The 21,053-nt window shown below is 43.8% G+C and overlaps 1 protein-coding gene across 2 annotated transcripts in view; it reads left to right on the top strand.

The window, feature by feature from the left end:
* CMTM8 (CKLF like MARVEL transmembrane domain containing 8) overlaps positions 1–21,053 on the top strand; it is a 44,811-nt gene that overhangs the window by 14,911 nt on the left and 8,847 nt on the right. For both annotated transcript variants that reach the window (XM_040353082.1, XM_040353083.1), the window contains exon 3: positions 17,994–18,167. In XM_040353082.1, the coding sequence (XP_040209016.1) occupies positions 17,994–18,167 (174 nt within the window). The remainder of the gene's footprint in view (positions 1–17,993; positions 18,168–21,053) is intronic.

Here is a 21,053-nt window from a genome sequence, read left to right as displayed (position 1 = left end):
AGGCCATATTACTTAAGTGGAAATCGCCTGCCCCACCGGGTATAGCGTTCTGGAAGAGCTTGGTGAACTCGATGATGCCCTTCTACAAGGCGACCTATGTCTCCAGGGGGTGCGAGAATAAGTTTAATAAGGTCTGGCGGGCCTGGTTTGATGCGGATGCCACTGCAGGTTAGAATGGAGGGCTTCGCTTCTGAATTGCCTACTGTACATGTGAAATGGATGTGCATACCTATGCTGTAGTGGTGGAGGGGGGGGCCGTGCGGGTCCCTTCTATGGCCATTCCCATGGCGGGGGTGGGATGCAGGCTGGGGGGTGTAGTTAATTAATGAGTTGTATACTCTATACCTGCCAATAACTGTTTGTACTGCCGAATTGTAAGTACCTGACTCTCATTTTTGCTGGTACTTATGCCGGAGGTGGTGGTGGGACTGAGTTATGGGGCTACGGGAGGGAGGGGGGTTGTGGTCGGGGTTGGGGGGTATGTTTTTGTAGGCAGTTACCTATGTTAGGTAAGGTGTCAATGTTACGACCATGTTGGTCGCGAGAGACATGGTATTGTGCCGTGGTACTCTCTTTTTTGTGTTTGTATGTCGTGTTGCAAAAATTTCAATAAAAATAATAATAAAAAAAAAAAAAAAAGCTCAGACTGTTAAAAAAAAAAAGTGTTGTTGGCTGCATTCCTCTCCTACCACAATTGGAGCTTAAAGCGGAGGTTCACCCTAAAAACATTTTATATAACATTACATCCAGCATACTAACGACATGTACAGTATGCTGTTTTTTTTTTTCGCCGTACATACCGTTGTATTGTTGTTTTTTTCCTTCCGGGTTCTGATTCCCGCGGGACTGGGCCTTCCTATTCAGGAGGTAGATGATTGACGTCTGGTGAAAAACTTCCCATGACGCATAAAGCGCGTCACCAGTTTTCCGTAAATAGCCGACCTGTGAGTCGGCTCTATATGGCGCCTGCGCAGTCAGCTCTACACGGCAGGCGCCGTATAGAGCCAACTCGTAGGTCGGCTATTTACGGAAAACTGGTGAGGCGCTTTATGCGCCATGGGAAGTTTTTTACCAGACGTCAATCATCTAACCTCTCAATAAGAACGCCCAGTCCCGCGGGAATCAGAAGCCGGGGGGAAAATAACCAAAGAATGGTATGTGCGGTGAAAAAAAAAATACGGCATACTGTACATGTCATTAGTATGCTGGATGTAATTGTAGCGCCTGTGTACTTTCGTACAGGTGCTGTGTTTAAATTTAGTGGGAGAATGAGAGTTATGTTACTCTCATTCTTTGATTTGACAAATTTGGCTGTCGCCAAATCTGGATTGTTCTGTGGGTCATTATGTGCCCCAGGGATGCAGTCTCATCTCTGGGCAGCAGGTGGCGCCAGAGGGATCCAGCCAGAGCCGCTTCTTCCCAGCAGCCAATTGGAGGAGTTTTCCCTCGCGGGGCATGCTGGGGAGGAGTATTTCTGTGGCGGAGGCCGTTGTTCCGGGTGTGGCACCCACCTTTAGGCTACATTCACACCTGAGCGTTTTGTCGCCTGAAGTGCGACGCTCCAAAACGCTAGAGGGGGAAAAAATACATTATTCTCAATGGAGATGGTTTACATCTCCACTCCAAAACGCCGAACGCCTGAAGCTTAAACAAGTTCCGGACCCTTTTTTTGTCGTGCGAATCGGGCGGTTTGAGTGTTTGTATTTCCCATAGAAAGTAATGGAAACGCTCGATTCAAGCGACTAGCGCGACAACGAGCGTTTTGTCGCTTTAATCAATAGAACATTTCACCCAGGCAGAAGATAAATAAAATCTACCAACAAGTGATGAAAAGATGATAATTTATCCTATTGGCTAAAATAAAAACGTCGGACGACGCTGTATGCAAACGCGCGCGACCCCACCACTATGGCCCACATGCTACGTGGAGTTCCTGACTCTGGGCTCTCATAGCCCGGAGCAACAGATGCTGCAAAGAGGCCCTAGTGACTTGCTGAGTCCTCAATTATATTGAGAAGATCCCAAGCTGAATGCTGTTCGTGGGGGATTGGTCTGAGGAGAACCCAGAGGCAGGTGATCCAACGAGGCTTGAACGAACCACCGGGGATCTGGGTGACTGGACACTGACAGGTCACATTCAATCTGTCAGTCGGTAACCCCAAAAAGACATACTGGGAGGATTCGCTCTACTATTCACAATTTCAGCACTAGGCCTGTGGCAGGGGTCTCACCTAACATCCTAATTTAATTGGAGCTAAGTCGGTGGCAGAGGCTTGTTCCTCCCAGAAGCTTTAAATGGCGCTCTGGCTGCCAGGCCTGTGAGAGGGGTCTGTCCGGGGGCACTTCACCCACTCCGGCGGGAGTGGCGACGTACACAAATACCATTGCTAAAGGGCAGGATTGCCTTTACTATCCTGTCTACCTCAAGTTTACATGTTGGCCCGGGAAAATAAAGCATTTGAAAACGCCAACCAACGGTCCTGGACATTCTGTTATTGCTCACAGCGCTACCATCACCCCTAGACACAGTGAAGAGGTAACTTAAACACGCCGATCCCAAATCTAATCAGCGGCTCCTCCGGGGGTAGCACTACATAATGTTAGATAATTGTTTAAGGGTAAACCTCCACTTTAAGGGGAAAAAAAATTCAGAATGTCTTGGAACAGGGATTTCTAAAAGATCATTCAAACCTGAGCGTTTTGTAGCTCAAAGTTCCAAAAAATGCTCAACATCCCAAATCTCATAGTAGTGCTCAGGCTTCTGTAGCTCAATACTTGGTGCTCCAAAAGCTACGTAAACGACCTTTTAAAGCAGAATTGGATGCTTTTTCGCCCTGTAGACATGAGTGGAAATGGCAGAAACTGCTCAAATCAAGCTTTTTTGTTGTGTGTGTGTGTGTGTTTTTTTTTTTTGTTTGTTTTTTTTCAGACCGTAAGAACAGGTCTCCTCGCCTTAGTGGTTTCTATTGTCTAAATAAAACTGTGTACAGCTTGACTACATATTTTACGCTATAATGCTTGTATACGTTCACTGAAGCACTCGAATATGTTCCTGAAAATTACCCCACTCAGGTTTGAAAGCCCTGTAATGCCCTGTACACACGATCGGTTTGTCTGATGAAAACGGTCCGATGGACCGTTTTCATCGGACGAACCGATCATGTGTGGGCCCTATCGTTTTTTCCCCAATCGGTGAAAAAAAATAGAACCTGTTTTAAAATGTTCTGATGGTTAAAAAAAAAAGATAGAAAAAAACGATCGTCTATGGGGAAATCCATCGGTCAAAAATCCACGCATGCTCAGAATCAAGTCGGAAGCATTGAACTTAATTTTTCTCAGCACGTCGAAAGTCAGCTTCATCGATGGATTTTTTCATTATATATCCGGTCCGTTTTCATCGGATGAACCGATCGTGTGTACGTGGCATTAGACCGAAGTGAGGTGAAATTTCTTTAGTAGGTGTACAGCCTTCAATAAACAAAGTCTGAAAAAGGACCCACCCCCCACTTATGGCTGTATTTACACTTTCAGTAGTATTAACCACTTCAATACCAGACACTTCACCCCTTCCTGCCCAGGACGATTTTTAGCTTTCAGCGCTGCCGCACTTTGACAATTGCGCAGTCATGTAACATTGTACCCAAACTACATTTTATTTATTTTATTTTTTCCCCCCACCTTCTTCCCACAAATAGAGCTTTCTTTTGGTTGTATTTGATCACCCCTGCGGTTTAAATTTTTTGCGCTATAAACCAAAAAAGACTGACCACTTTGAATTTTTTTTTTTTCTTTTTTTTTTTTTGCTATAATCCCCCCCCCCCCCCCCCCCAAAAAAAAATGTCTTAATCAGTTTAGGCCAATATGTATTCTACATATTTTGAATTAAAAAAAAATCGCAATAAGCGTATATTGATTGGTTTGCGCAAAGGTTATAGCGTCTACAAAATGGGGGGGATATGATGGGTGGCACTGATGAGCATTACTGAGTGGCACTGGTACTTTTTTGGGCACTGACAGGCATTACTGATGGGGCACTGATTGGCACCTTTTAATGGGGGCTGTGCTAATAATCAATATGCTGATAAGACCGTAGACCATTACCCCCCCCCCCCCCCCCCCGACAGGCACAGCCGCCGATCGGCTCTCCCTGTCGGCATGTACCAAGGAAAGCTATTTACCGGCACTTCTTGGTTCACACAACGATCAGCTGGAACCTTCCCTCCCTCCAGGTGGACGTCATATGGCGTCCTAGGTATGTATATATATGTGTGTGTGTGTGTGTGTGTGTGTGTGTGTGTGTGTGTGTGTGTGTGTGTGTGTGTGTGTGTGTGTGTGTGTGTGTGTGTGTGTGTGTGTATATATATATATATATATCTCATATTGTGGGTGTGTTTTTTTTTTTTTTTCTATTTATTTATTTTTTTTTTTACTTTTACTTTTTGCACCATAAAAAAAAAAAAAAAATACAAAACCACAGAGGTGATCAAATACCACCAAACTAAAGCTCTATTTGTGGGTACAGTGTTGCGTGACCGCGCAATTGTCATTCAAAGTACGACAGCGCTGAAAACTAAAAATTGGTCTGGGCAGGAAGGGGGTGAAAATGCCTTGTATTGAAGTGGTTAATCAGAATTCTTCCCAAGACAAAGCCTACCCCACTTACCACTCCAGACACGTCTGAGTACACGTTGTTATTCATCACCACTCTTTGGAGACGCCCTGTAACTAGCTTTCTATCTAAAACCATGCCTGCAGACCCCAGTTCCTCTTTTTAAAAGTGATGTCTAGTTTTTGATGATGGCAGTCATATCTGATCACTGTATAGGAAAATGCCAACAATATTCCTGGTGGTAAAGACAGGAGTGGTGATTTCCCCCCCCCCCCCCCCATGGCAAAAAAGTAGTATTCCCCCCCCCCACATTGCTAAAAATGTGTACAGTAATGCACTTTTATTATTTTTGAAATAGGACTTTTATTTACAGGTCTAACAAGCGCAAAGTGTTGAATCCTTATGTGGCCTCGTTGTATACACGTGCAAATACATGTCAATACTGACAATATGTTATTTTCAAAGTAGGTCTGCCAGAGCTCGGGAAAAACATGTGTCTGTATACAGAAGCTGAAATTGCCTGTCTGTAGAAACTGGTTTAGTATTTCTTTCACAAGTTGACTATTCTTGACAAAGGCAGCATACAAAGTAAAGTACACACAAACATTGTGATTTTGAGGGCAGATTGTACCTTTTTTAGTTGCAGTCTTTAATTATGGCACCTTGCTGACAGAGCACCAGGGAGTATCGGACTGATCCTATCAGATGGATGCTACAAACAGTCTAATCTTTGTACATTTTATGATTTTGTTTTATATGTGCATATAAAAAAGATCAAGTAGAGCAATGTCCTCAGAAAACCGAAGGTATATTTTCATGTCATCGTTGCTAGCACACATCTAATAACGAGGATTTTATTACTTGTGCAGAACCATGCAAGTGATTTATTTATGCATCATTGGCCGATTTATGGATCCCACCACAGAAAATATCTTGAATTTGCGTTCTTCTTGTATTTGCATGGTACATGAACAAAAACACACAAAAAATGCCCAGAACACCTTAACCACTTGACAACCGGGCCTATTTTGGCACTTTTCTCCTTCATGTAAAAATCACAATTTTTTTTGCTAGAAAATTAATCAGAACCCCCAAACATTATATATTTTTTTTTTCAGCAGACATCCTAGGGAATAAAATGGCAGTCATTGCAATACTTTTTGTCACACCGTATTTGCGCAGCGGTCTTACAAGCGCACTTTTTTTGGGAAAAAAACATTTTTTTGAATTAAAAAATAAGACAACAATAATTTTTGCCCCAATTTTTTTATATATTGTGAAAGATAATGTTGCGCCAAGTAAAATGATACCAAACATGACACGCTTAAAAATTGCGCCCGCTCGTGGCATGGCGTCAAACTTTTACCCTTAAAAATCTCGATAGGCGACGTTTAAAAAATTCTACAGGTTGCATTTTTTTGAGCTGCAGAGTAGGCTAGAATTATTGCTCTCGCTCTAACGATCGCGGCGATACCTCACTTGTGTGGTTTGAACACCGTTTTCATATGCGGGTGCTACTCGCGTATGCGTTCGCTTCTGTGCGCGAGCTCGTCGGGACGGGGCGTTTTTAAAAAAAACATTTTTTGTTTTCTTATTTTTATAATTTTTTTACACTGAAATAAAAAAAATTAAAAAAATTATCACTTTTATTCCTATTACAAGGAATGTAAACATCCCTTGTAATAGAAAAAAGCATGACAGGTCCTCTTAAATATGAGATCTGGGGTCAAAAAGACCTCACATCTCATATTTAGGCTTAAATGCAAAAAAAGAAAACAAAATTAAACTGTCATTTTTTCAAATGACAGAAAAAAATGTTGCTTTAAGACGCTGGGCGGGACTGACGTTTTGACGTCACTTCCGCCCAGCAGAGATATGGGGACTGGTGGGGGCGATTTTTTTTTTTTTTTTTCCCTCAGTCGCATCCCCACACAGGTGCCGAACGGACCCGATCGCCTCCGCCGCTACCGACGGCTCCGGTAAGCGGCGGGAGAGCGGCGGGAGGGGCCCTCTCCCGCCACCGATAACGCTGATCTCTCGGCGAATCCGCCGCGGAGACCGCTGTTATCGTTTACAGGACCGTTGCCACTAAAGATGGATACCTCGGTTGTGGTAGCAGCTGCTGCCGTTACCGAGATATCCATCTTTAAAGTGCCGCCGTTAATAGACGAAAGGCGGTTGTTAAGTTGTTAAAGGAGTTGTAAAGGAAATTTTATTTATTTTTTTGCCTAAAAATTAATGTCTGCAAGGTAGACAGACAGAATAGTGTAATGATTCTGTTAATAAAACGAGTAAACGCCTATTAAATTCCTTCATCTATATCACCTCCGGCATTCTAGTTTCTGTTCTCTAATTCACTTCCTGGTTTGCATCGCTCGTTCACGTAAGAACTACATTTCCCAGTATGAACTGCGGCACGTCCAGTAATTCATCCATGAAGTCTCTAACACGTAGAGAGCGTCCTGCCGCACAGACATAGTTCCCAGGAGGGGGTGAGCACGTCTCTGACCACCGCAGTAAAGCCTCCCTTCACTCACGGTGGTCAGTAAAATCATACAAGCAGGAAGTGAACAGAGAAGAAATAGAGCAACTTCTGAGCAAAAACGAACAATGAGGAAGTGGAAAGAGGAATGTCTGCAGGTAAAGGATGCTTATTATGAAAAAAATCCATGAATGGAGGAGGTGGACCTCCCAGGGCTATACATTTGTCTGGCTGCTCTGAGGGCTAGCAGGGCTAGAGACTATGCTGTTTAGAATTTATAGCTGGGACTGCCTGAGATTCAAATCTATAGGCAGGCTGATTGTAACTAAGTTGATCGACCTGGGTACAACCAGCATGTTGGATTTTTGGCATGCGATTATTGCGAGCAGCTATAGCTGCTAACAATAGTCATTGTGTTTTTATCTGGCAGGGACGATTCCCCGCACCAATCGCCAAGAGAATACAATGGCTTCACGTGAGGGATTCCCCCCATCAGCACTGACTGTGTTGATTGGGGGGGGGGGGAGGGAGGATCAAGCAATTTGCTTTCCTGCTACCCATGGTCGCAGTAAAGAAAATCGCATCTACAGCTGGCTTTAAAGGGCCTACTTCTACAAGAACACCTGTACTATTTTTGTACTTCCTTACTTCCTTCCCTCCACTCCTAAAGTCACTCTCAAGTGATTGTGAAGGCTTTTCATGCATTCTAAGGTAAAAAAAATCTGTGTACTGCCCCCCCCCCCCCCAAATACCCTTGGGGGTATGGGGGGACTCGCTTGTCCTCTCCCTTTCCTGCCCTGCTGGGCTGCATGCTCGAATAAGGGTCTGGTATTGATTGGGGGGGGACCCCACGCTTTTTTTTTTCCCCCACTTCAGCTGTCAGCGGGGTAACTCTGCTGACAACTGATGACTCATAGGTTGTTAAGGACATGGCGGCTGGCTACCTGGCCTGCTCCTTAGCAACCAGTTATCTTTTATAGTGGTTTTTAAAAGCATCTTGCATTTTTGGTACGACTCCATTGAAGCCTTTAACACAGAAAATCTGCTTGGGGGGGGGGGATCCTGATTCTGATCCTGACCCTTCTCAAAAAACGCAGCGTCGCAAAATAGCACAGATGGGAACTACATCCATAGAAAAATTGTTAAATCGACACTTGTGCGTTTCTGCAAAAAGTGCATAGGTGTAAACGTAGGGTAAATGGATATTAACGTTTTAAATTATTTATAAGTACCGTATTTTCTTTCAATTTTCCGGCACTTCGGGTCCGGGCCGCCTAGGCAATTGTATCATTGGGCGGATCGTCGTTGACTCTTACCCCGACTTGTTCATTCCCCTACTTAGTTGGGGTAGGCGGTACACTTTGGTGGGGGTGGGTCAGCCACGCCCTGTGACCTTTGACCTCTGGGAACCCGCCTTCTGACCTTTGAGTCCTAGCCATATTCTTCAATGGGAAACCCTAACCCAGGAGTCTTCGCTTATTTGTCTAATCTCGCAGTATTTCCAGATGCACTGTGCGCCGGTCACTGTCATTAATGTGCAAGATCAGGTGGTGCATGCTGGGTAAATCCGCTACATCACTGGGGCTGACATACTCACAACACAGCATTTTAACAGGGGCCAGTAAACAGGACATTTGCCATTTAAGGACTGCAATTACAAATCGCTGTATTCAATTTGAATATGGTCAATATTGTAAGGATCACAGAGATGTATTTTTATTGAATTTTGAGTAGGAGACTGTAGCTCCTCCTTTAATTTAAAAAACTTATTAGTGTGTCAAACTTTCCTCTTCTGGTTTAGTTTGTCAGACCCAAATAGATAGATAGATAGATAGATAGATAGATAGATGGATATATTTATATATTCTCTATCTAATCTCTAATATATATATATATTCCCTACTGTGGTGACTTTGCTCAAACTTTAAATCGGGAGCTACAATGGTGAAACTGTAGCATATCATTGGAGTGTGATGTAATCTCTGAAAACTTGTAGTTTCATCTGTTAAAGTATAATGAAGCGCCACATCCAGGGCCTAATTGCTCAGTCTGATTGCTTAATCGTTCAGACAAGCATGTCATTGCGTAACTGTTGTGCAGCACGCTCTGTGGCGTGGAGAAATTAGCACAGTTCGGCAGACAAATCTTACCCACCATGATAATCGATTTGCTGTAAAAATATTTCATTGAAATGTCTTCTGTTGGTATAAAAGTATTTTGTAACCTGCTGGCTTATGATTAGTGCTTGATCAATTCAGCCACTCCAGTGATTTTTCTTACCACTTTAATCACTTTGTGTAAACCGACATTTATTTTACTCAAAGGAAAAATCCACACTAGAGTCATCGCCAGTAAACTTGCATCACGTATGGTTTATGCAATTAAAGACTACACAGAAAATTGACAATGCATACCGATAATAATAATAATAATAATAATAAAGCCTACCTGTCCATGACTTCAGTCATTGTAGAACACCACTGTGGAAAGTCACAATAGCTTGTAATCTTTTGTTTTGGGGAACACTACATCCCAAATCTATGAATGTACAGTACTGATGTTCTCAACTTCTGTTGTAGGCAAAGATTTCTTTATTTTAGATGAAATGCACACATTCATTATCCAGGGACAGAGCATAACCCAGTTGCTTTACAACTCACAATAAGGGTTAGGAAGGAAGTGTAGGTTTTTGTGTATATGATGTCTTTGTAGATTGAAAGGGATATGTCATGCAAGACTCCGTGTCCTTGTTTGGAAGCTGTGAGCTGGAATCAAACGCATAGTAGGGTCATTTGTGACCGTGTATATTGTATCTCTCAGAAGGACACAACGTCTCGGAGACACACACACACACACACACACGCGCACACACCGCTTGATCAGAGCCTTAAAGGGGTTGTAAAGGTAAATGTTTTTTCACCTTAATGCATCCTATGCATTTAGGTTAAAAAACATCCGACGGTACCGAACCCCCGTTTTTACCTGACGCCTCGAAAGTCCCACGTGATCCTCTTCGGTTCCCAGCCTTGCCGTTGATTGGCTAGGCTGGACGGATTGATAGCAGCGCAGCCATTGGATGGCGCTTCTGTCAATCGCAGCGGATGTTTTTGGGCAAAATCATCACCCCTAGCACCAAAGTCAAAAGTCTCGGGGTCATCTTCGACTCCTACATGACAATGGACGCACAAATGGGGTCAGTAGTGAGCGGATCTCACCATCTGCTGCGCCTACTACGCAAACTCACTCCTTTCATTCCGAAAGAAGGCATAGCGGCCGTGGTGGGAGCAATTGTAAACTCCAGATTGGATTATGCAAACGCCCTTTACCTCGGACTCCCAAAGTACCAAATCGCTCTTCTGCAAGTCGTTCAAAATACGGCTGCCAGACTTGTGACTGGGAAAAAAACCCTGGGAATCAATCTCGCCAATTACAAGTCCAAAAGCCAATTACAAGTCCAAAGGAGAAAGAAGATTCACGGTCCAGGGTCCCAGACTATGGAACGCTTTACCAACCAGCATTCGATTGGAGGAAAATCACTTGGCGTTCAGGAGAAAGATCAAAACTCATCTCTTTTGATATCAAAGGAGACAGGAACAACAAGCGCCCAGAGGCGATTTGGTTCGCATGTGCCGCGCTATATAAGTTTTTTTCATTCATTCATGATGCGGCGTGCCGGGGGGCGGGGCCGAGTGATACAGAGAGATAAGAGAACTGTTCAGCAGATCATCTCCGTTTTTAACTGCGAATTTGGAGACCTGGGAGAGTGGAGGGGGGAAGTGTATTGAGCTGAATGAGAGAAATCCTGATGAGAACTGAACACATCTGCGAATCAGATGCGTGCCCATAGAAGATAATGGGCCTGAATTTGCACCTGAGCCGCACCGCAATGCCTAGAAAACGCACACGTTTTTTCGGCAATATGCAGTGCGAATGCATCGCACATATGTGAACCAGCCTCATTGAAATCAGTGTATTTTATGTTATGCGAATTGGATGCAGTTTAAGCCGCAACCAATTCGCATAGGTGTGAACCCGGCCTAAAAGATGCCTGCACAGACTGGATATAGCAAAAAAGGGTGACGGGTAAAGCAGTGAGATTTAAACGGCAAGAGGGTAATTCAAACTGAGACGGTGGGGTTAATTTGCTGAAGGCACTTGGGCTGTTCACTTTGCAAGGGTGGTCCATTTTGCAAAGGAATCTTACCCAGAAGTTGGTGAATTTGTGAAATTTCACATTGCAAAGACTACCCAATCGTGCCTAAGGAAAAATAATGTATTGCTTGCGCGTGACTGGACAATGGAAGTTAGAGCTTCACCTAATTCAAAGTTCTGGAGAAAATTCCCCATTTGCCTTTAGTTAATCACTTGGCGACCACCTGCCAGCAATGTCCAGCAGACGGGCGGCCACTGTAGGCAAAGCGAAGTAACCAGTTTTGGGTGCATGCATGTGCACTAACCCCCGGTTCGTATTGCCATCCATCCTATTTTTGGTGGATTGGGTCGGATGTCTGCTGACATCCGACGCTCCATAGGACTGCATGGAGCGGCCGTGAAAATGCGCTGTGCGTAGAAGCAAAAAATTACAAAATATTACAGCTTACAGCAAGCAACTGTTAGGATTCATGCACGCTGGACATTATAATAACATTATAAAAGCGCCAGTAGCTTTGCAGTGAGTTTTTCAGCAATAGCAATAGCGTGTTTTAGAGTTTTTAAGTGTGTGTGTGTGTGTGTGTGTGTGTGTGTGTTTGTGTTCTTTTATTTATTTTTTTTATTTATTTTTTTCAGCCAAAAAAAAAAAAAATGCCCCAGCCAAAAACGGTGCATTGACACATAGGATAACATGCTGGAGAGTTTGACTGTAGAAAAAAAAACATCTGAAGCCAACAAAACAGCAGCTATAAAAACGTCCATAAAGTCCAGTGTGCATGAGGTCTTATTATATACCAGTCCGGAGAAAAACATGTCAGTGTCATTGGGAGGGGAAAAAATGAGCTAGTTTTAATGTTTGGAGGTAGGAAACCGGTGTCAGGCAGAGGCATGGGTCCCCACCATTTTTAATGGCAACCCTGCATATATACAATGTATGCAAACACCAACAACATAGTATTGCATAGTGATATGTAAATCTCATCTGCATTTTTGGGGTTTTCTGAAATGGATAATGAGCCCAAATGTATTCAGCATTCCTTGCCATAGCAATCCACTGTATTGTAACCAGCACTTTAAAATGAAAGGAACACTAGGACAATCTGTTATGGGAGTGTAATCACCCTTCCAGTTCTATTGACTTCAAATAATATAGTAAACTGCATCATTGATTTAAATACATATAAATTGTATTTAAAATAATTGACAATAACCTTTTAATTGGGTTTGGGAACACACGATAAGACTGCGATTGTAAGTACTAATGTAAATTAGTGGTTTTCCAGTAATTAGGTTTTTTATTTCAGCTAATAATTCTTCCTGCAAGAAAGATAACAGTGGTAAAATTATAGTATATTCCTGTATCGTTCCCCTGGGTACGCAGATAGTTTATTGTATATAATCATATTATGGCTTGTTAACAGTGTTCCAGGTGCAGGCATTGTCGCAAGAGCGAGTGACTATCATAGGAATTTCCTGTGACAAGTAGTACATCTGCTCATTGTCTTAAAGCCTGTAAAGAAGTGTATGGGGGGAGTCCTACAAATTGTTATATGGCATATTTACCTTTAAAAATAAGCCCTACAGCAGCGTGTCTTCAGCTGTATGAATGACCAAGCCGCAATGTCACTCCCGCAAGACGGAACTCTGAAAATATTGCACAGGTATGCCCAGCCCCTTCAAAAACCATAAGCTGGTGACATCACCTGCTGCATCCCATGTGAATATCTCCTAAACAATGCAAGTTTAGGAGATATTCACAGAACTTTTTAGGTGTAGCACTACCCCTGGAGGAGCTGCTGGATTGTTTTGGGCGGCGTGTGTTACCTCTATTTCCTCGCCGTCTAGGGTATCAGATGAGGGTTGAGAAAAAGTTCAATGTCCTCACCTTAGACTTCTTTTTCTTTGCTTTATTTGCTGAACTTGGTAAAAGAATAAAATAAGTAGTTGAAGAGGTGGAAGGGTAACAGGTAATAGGTTCAGGTGTATAACTTCTGTCCGGAAACACTCCTGCTTCCAGCAACACAGCTTTTGTCGCCACTCTAGCCAGAGTGGGTATTGCACACCCGGATAGGCCCCTCTCACTAGCCTAGCAGCCGAGATGGCACACAGAACATTTGGTAAAGTCTCTGCCACAGACCTTCCCACAGATGGAGGTATGTTCGGTCCAAAATACTCTCAACACAGGATTCAGCACCCAGATCTCTTCCCCGATTAACTTCTTGTAAACTTAGAACTGACAGACGACCATCATTCAGCCTTTCAGTAATGGTGCTTGCTCCGATTAAAGTTCAAGGCCTCTCCTGAGATACCAGCCTCGTGCTCGGTGCTCTCCAAGACAGGTTCTTCATTGAGTGGCTTCCTCCCTCCAGGACGGACAGCACAGGACCACTCTGCAAACGTAGACCCAGTCTGACTACCGGGCCTACTTGGTAGATCGCAACCTCGGACCAACGTGGTCCCGGAGCCATGAACACACACACCCAGTGGGATGACAGACCCAGGATCGATGACACCGGTCCAATGGCGTCTGTCTCTTGTACTCCTTCCCAGCATGCACAGCGGGACGATCAACTCCCACTAATTGGCTGCCGAAAGGGAACACCCAAAACGCCTTGACCTGACTGCTGCCACCCTTGGCCTGGGGTGGTAACGGCACCCCAGACAACAATAGTGGTTACTCACAGTACAGCCATGGCTGGAACAGAGGCCCAAATTTGGAAAGAATCATATGGTCTGAGTCAACTGACTCTCGGACTGCCCTCTAAATTTAAAGCAGCGCCGGCTAAAAAGTAGCAGGGCGCTACATAGGTAAGCTTATCTGTAAGTACAAATTAAAGTGGTAGTAAAGGCCACTTTTTAACAGCTCTGCTGTGCCCATTGTGCCCCTTCTACTGTTGTGCTCCCTTTCCACCGATGTGCCCACTCGGACCCTTCTACCATTTCCCCTGCACTGTGATGAACCATTCCCACCTCTGTCTGGATTCTACTCCTTTTACTGTTGTTTCTTTTCCACTGGTATAAACCCTTCCTACCCTTTTTTGCCCACTCTGCTCCCTTACCCATGAACCCTTAATACATCTGACCCCCCCCCCCCTACTTCTGTGCTTTTTTTGCACTGCTATGAAAGTCGGTGCCCGTTTTGCCACCTGTACTGTTCTCCCTTTCCACAGTTATTAATTACTCCATCTCTGTTCCTACTCTCTACCGCCTATTAGAGTTGCCAACTTACAGACCGTTGTAAAATGTTTGTATTTTTTTTTTTTTTTTTTTTTATCTATCCGTGAATGCAATAATAGATATTCATGTCACAGATGTAAAAATCATGGATTTTACAAACTGTCTGTAAATTTACTAACAGTTGGCAACCCTGCTGCCTATCCACCTCCTGTCTTTACTATGTTTTCTGCATGGCAGTGTTGTACGATATTTGTCTGTCTTATTCCACCAAGAGCAATTGACAGGGTCTGGCTCTCTGCAAATCGTAGACTGTAAGTAAGCTCATTTTGATCTTTTGCCTTGCATTCACAGTCACATATGGGAACATAACCCTTTTTATAGCAAGAAATGTTTGAGTTTAATAAAAATGGTTAATTTTAATTAAATAATTCTGAAGTGCCCTATTCATATGAAGTATGAAATTTAAAGAGGAAGTAAACCCTGATGGCTCAAACCCCAGGCTCAAACTTTTTTTAAGGGCCAAAAATTGTCAACTGAACAGTGATTGCAACCAGTGAGGTGCAAACACTATTCAGGGTTTCTGACAGCCACGGATGGCAACGGTCAGAATACAGTTGCTAGTGAAGGAGATTTCACAATCCATGTTTAGCATTGATGGGGGGGGGGGGGAATCAAGTGAACTCTTATGCCGCGTACACACAATCGGATTTTCCATCGGAAAAACCTTGGGTGGTTTTTCCAAAGGAATTCCGCTCAAGCTTGGCTTGCATACACACGGTCACAGGTTCTCTGAACTTTCGTCCCTCAAAAACTCAGTGACATACAACACTACGACGAGCCGAGAAAATTAAGTTCAATACTTTCATTCAAAAGCTCACATCGGACTTTTGCTGTTGGAATTTCCAATCATGTGTATGGGGCATAAGTGTGTATGGCCAGCTTAGTCATAAACTTCTACCAGCTCAGGAGTTGCAGGAGATTTTCCCCTCACAGGCCGCTAGTGCAGAAAGAGTAGATTCCTCTTACGCAGCTATTGTGGCTCCTGCTCTGTCTGACAGGAGTGACACTGCAGTCACCCTGTCAATAGAAAACTGGAGAACTGAGCCTGTTAAGGGGGACAAAACTGTAAGCAAAAATCTCTGGCCAAGATCCAGCAGGTTTGATAATTCAGCATTGCATATGTGCCGGTGCTCTCACGCCGACATTATTGCTGCAATCTCTCCTCTGGATCATGAGAGAGCCCCACTGCAGGATAGGTAGTAGGAAGTGTCCAAGTCCCACAAGTGGTGACATGGACACCCAGTGAAGGACCCTACCTCTTGAGATGGAAGAAAAACCTTGCATCAGAATGTCATGTGACCGCAGAGTTGGGAGCGCACAACAGGCATTTAAAATGTTTATGGCAACCATTAGTTAGGGGTAGCTGGGGGGGGGGGGGGGATATTGTATGCATGCTTTGGGGGAGCAGTCTGAAATGTAGCTTTATATGTGCAGAGGCAATCTTTTATATAAAAAATGGGGCTCTCTGACAATGGGCCAAAAACCCAAATGGTTATCATGGTACATTATCAGCTGGTGTTCTCCCTTTTGATTACTGCTGAAGCAGGCAGCCTTAGGCCCCATACACACCATAGAATCCATCCGCAGATAAATCCCAGCAAATGGGTTTCAGCGGATAGATCCTATGGTGTGTACACGCCAGCGGATCTTTATCCGCGGATATATCTCCCCTGGGATGGATTCCAGCAGATCGGATATTCGCTGACATGCACAACAAATCCATCTGCTGGAATCCATCCCAACGGATGGATCCGCTGGTCTGTACAGACTCACCGAATCCATCCGTCCGAAGGGATCCCCCGCATGCGTCGTAATTTGACGCATACGTGGAATTCCTTATATGACAGCGTCGCGCACGTCGCCGCGTCATAATCGCGGCGACGGCGCGACACGTCATCGCAAGAGGATTTCGGCGCGGATTTCAATGCGATGGTGTGTACACACCATCGCATGAAAATCCGCCGAAATCCACGAGAGGATTTATCCGCGGAAACGGTCCGCTGGACCGTATTCGCGGATAAATTCTATTGTGTGTATGGGGCCTTAGTGTAGGTGACCGACCTGCAGCGCTCCCTGGATGGGATTTTGGAAGTTCCTTTTTCATCTGACATTGAGAAGAGAATTTGTTTAACTAAATTGCTGTAGTCTTGCCGATTTGATGCCTGGGCAGAAATTTGGCTTTCTCTGAACACATTCCCACAGTAGAAAAGTGGTTTTGCAAATTTGCATTTCAATTTAACAGGGAATGATATCATAGCTGCAGATCTGTGTGTGGGTTTTGCTAAAATGAGCTTGGTGCACCCTCTAGTGTTACAAATAAAAACCAACTAGACTAGTTGAATTTGTTCTATGCTGATTTTTAACAGAATATAATGGTTATAATAAAATGCATTATGCTTCAGTATCTACTGTAGCATGGTACAAGGCGGTAATACCAAACCATACAGAAATATATGAAATGATCATAAAGACGCGCTTGAAATTTAATTTTTAGTTGACTATTTCAGAGACGTTCAACATGTGTAAACCATGACATGGCATGGATTTTGATGGAAACTATATAAAAACCGTGAATCACTAGAAATTGTCAGTAAACATATTTCTTTGTTCTTGGTCAAGCTTTGTATAGATGACTTGGGCTCATATTTGATAATGTGTGAAATTGGAACTGCATCTTTGTAATACTGTATAAGAAACAAGACCATGTACACATTTGCTTGGATTTGCCTTTTATAGTAACCTTACCTACTTTAAGACTTATGCCCTGTACACACGAGCGGAGTTCCCGTCGGAAATAACTTGGATGTTTTTTCCGATGGAATTCCACTCAAGCCTGCCTTGCATACACTCTGTCACACAAAAGTTGGGTGAACTTTTGACTGCCAAGAACCCGGTGACGTAAAAGACTACGACGAGCTGAGAAAATTAAGCTCTATGCTTCCGAGTATACGTCGGAATTTAGCGCGTCGGGTTTTGTACACACAATTGGAAATTCCCATCCGATTTATTTATTTATTTATTTATTTATTTATTTATTTTTTTCCTACGGGAAAATAGAGAACCTGCTCTCTATCTTTTTTTTTTTTTTCCATCAGTTTTTCAGTTGGAAAAGGTTCGATGGAGCATACACACAGTCGGGATTCCTGACCAAAAGCTCTTGTCAGACTTTTTCTGATGGGAAAACCGATCGTGTGTACGGAGCATTATTGTAAAAACGTGAACAGATATCCCCAGCAGTAAAAAGACTGCAACAAAAATGTATAAAAAAAAATGTCAAAGGGTTAAATCCTATCCTGCTCTATCCAAAAATATAAAAAATAAAGTTTGCCTTTTTACAAACGCTACTAGTGTAAGGACATTGAAGGCTACCGAGGCTATTACTTATTACTAATCGGGTTTAATGTTCTTGTAGTCGGTTTACTTATCACAGTGAAGTTGTATAATTTCTGTACTAAAATTCTTGCCCTATTCCATTCTAATATGGTACTTTTTGTTTCTTTCTTTTGTTCTCAGGTGTTTGGTTTGCTGGTCTGGGCACTGATCGCCGGTTCTGAGTACTTCCTCTTTCCTGCCTTTGGCTGGGTGATGTTCGTAGCAGTGTTTTACTGGGTCCTCACTGTGTTCCTTTTAATCATCTACATCGCCAGAGCTTATACCAGAATCCCCAAAGTCCCTTGGGCGTTAGTAGTAAGTGGATTTTGATTTAGCTTCTTTTAATATTTACTCAAAACTTTCTGTAATCTTCTAATGAGAAACGCCTTCAGGACGACAGAATTAATTTCACCTTTTCTGGGTTTTAATCTACAATCTAATACATGGAGAAGAACAAATTGACCTTTTGACTCGGCATATTAGATTTGGATGTATTGGGTACTTTCATGTGATTAATATTTCTCTGCTTCTTGATCTGTGTGTGCGCCTTACCTGTATAATTCGTTGATCCCAAATGTTGGTGTTCATTAACTCTACTCTGAATAATTAGAGTTCTGATTCATCTGCAGGTATCAAAATGAATGGGGCTGTTGATGGGGATAAGGGTCTCTTCCCAACAACCCTGGGCTGGCATGGATTTTTGAGGGGACCCCATGAGAATTTTTATATATGTAGCACTACCCCCGTAGGAGCTGCTGGTTTAGATTTGAAGAGTTGTCCATAAGAATGTCTGCACCAAACACGAAGTCTCTTTCAAGGGTTTTATTAACCACTTACCCCCCGGAACATATTGCTGCCTAAAGACCAGAGTACTTTTTGCGATTCGGGACTGCGTCGCTTTAACAGACAATTGCGCGGTCGTGCGACGTGGCTCCCAAACAAAATTGGCGTCCTTTTTTTCCCACAAATAGAGCTTTCTTTTGGTGGTATTTGATCACCTCTGCGTTTTTTATTTTTTGCGCTATAAACAAAAATAGAGCGACAATTTTGAAAAAAATGAATATTTTTTACTTTTTGCTGTAATAAATATCCCCCAAAAAAATATAAAAAAACATTTTTTTTCCTCAGTTTAGGCCGATACGTATTCTTCTACATATTTTTCGTAAAAAAAATCGCAATAAGCGTTTATTGATTGGTTTGCGCAAAAGTTATAGCGTTTACAAAATAGGGGGTATTTTTATGGCATTTTTATTAATATTTTTTTTACTAGTAATGGCGGCGATCAGCGATTTTTTTTTCGGTATTGCGACATTATGGCGGACACTTCGGACATTTTTGACACATTTTTGGGACCATTGGCATTTTTATAGCGATCAGTGCTATAAAAATGCATTAGATTACTATAAAAATGCCACTGGCAGTGAAGGGGTTAACACTAGGGGGCGGGGAAGGGGTTAAGAATGCCTGGGTGTGTTCTTACTGTGGGGGGGGGGGGGGTGGCCTCACTAGGGGAAACACTGATTTTCTGTTCATACATTGTATGAACAGAAAATCAGCATTTCCCTCCCTGACAGGAACGAGAGCTGTGTGTTTACACACACAGCTCCCGTTCCCCGCTCTGTACCGAGCGATCGCGTGTGCCCGGCGGCGATCGCGCCCGCCGGGCACACGCACGGGAGTCGGGGGCGAGCGGGGAGCGCGCGCGCCTCCGGCGGCGCGCACGCGCCCCCTAGTGGCGGCTATACGATAGGACGTATAGCTACGGGCTCTCGCCCAGGAGAGCCGACCTGCCGCCGTATAATGACGGTGCGCGGTCGGCTACTAGTTAAGCAAAGTTATTCAACAGAAGGGTGGAGGGACAAGAAAAGGCTCAGGTACTTTTGCTTTGCGGATCACGGGTACAACTTGGATCCAGAGGATTAAGGCCACATGCACACGAGATGCTGGTAAACGCGTGTTCAGAGGCAGTTGGACCGCTTTTTCAACTGCCCCTGAACACATTCAATGTTATCCTATGTGTCCATGCACACAGTCCCGTTTTATTGCCGTTTTTAGGCAGTTGCGTTTAACCTCGTTTTTCCAGAAGCAAAAAAATGGGTTCAGACGCAAAAGTTTTTGCGTTTTCAGACGCAAAACGCAGTACCGCCGTTTTGCCGCAATTTAGTTTATAGGCGTTTTTAAAGGTGACCTATTTTTTTATTTTTATTTTTTACATTAGAAATCTCAAAAATTATGGCAAATGATGAAAAACCATTAAAAAAACAAAAAAAAAAACGAATTGCTTGCATTGCATTGTGGACAATCCACAACTTGTGGCCAGTTGACGTGGCAGGTGATGTGGCCAGTGGACAATCCACAACTTGTGGCAGGTGACGTGCCCAGGTGACATAGTCAGGTGACATGGCCAGGTGAAATGGCCAGGTGACGTGACAAGTGGACAATCCACAACTTGTGGCAGGTGACGTGGCCAGTTGACATGGCCAGGTGATTTGGCAAGTGGATAATCCATAACTTGTGGCAGGTGACATGGCCAGGTGACGTAGCAAGTAGACAATTCACAACTTGTGACCAGGTGACGTGGCCAGGGGACAATTCACAACTTGTGGCCAGGTGGACAATCCAAACTTGTGGCAGGTGACGTGGCCAGGTGTTTTGGCAAGTGGATAATCCATAACTTGTGGCAGGTGACATGGCAAGTGGACAATCCACAACTTGTGGCAGGTGACATGACCAGGTGACGTGGCAAGTGAACAATCCACAACTTGTGGCCAGGTGACGTGGTCAGTGGACAATTCACAACTTGTGGTCGGTGGACAATTCACAACTTGTGGCCAGGTGGACAATCCACAACTTTTGGCAGGTGGCGTGAGGTAAAGTGGCAGGTGGACAATCCACAACTTGTGGCAGGTGGACAATCCACAACTTGTGGCAGGTGTTGTGGTGAGGTGACGTGGCAAGTGGACAATCCGCAACTTGTGGCAGGTGACGTGGCCAGGTGATTTGGCAAGTGGATAATCCATAACTTGTGGCAGGTGACATGGCCAGGTGACGTGGCAAGTGGACAATCCACAACTTGTTGCAGGTGACGTGGTGAGGTGACGTGGCAAGTGGACAATCCACAACTTGTGGCAGGTGACGTGGCCAGGTGATTTGGCAAGTGGATAATCCATAACTTGTGGCAGGTGACATGGCCAGGTGACG

Source organism: Rana temporaria, chromosome 5 (genome assembly GCF_905171775.1).
Source record: "Rana temporaria chromosome 5, aRanTem1.1, whole genome shotgun sequence".
Classification (NCBI taxonomy): Eukaryota; Metazoa; Chordata; class Amphibia; order Anura; family Ranidae; genus Rana; species Rana temporaria.
The sequence above is the reverse complement of the archived record's forward strand: the minus strand, read 5'-3'. Positions and strand labels throughout refer to the sequence as shown.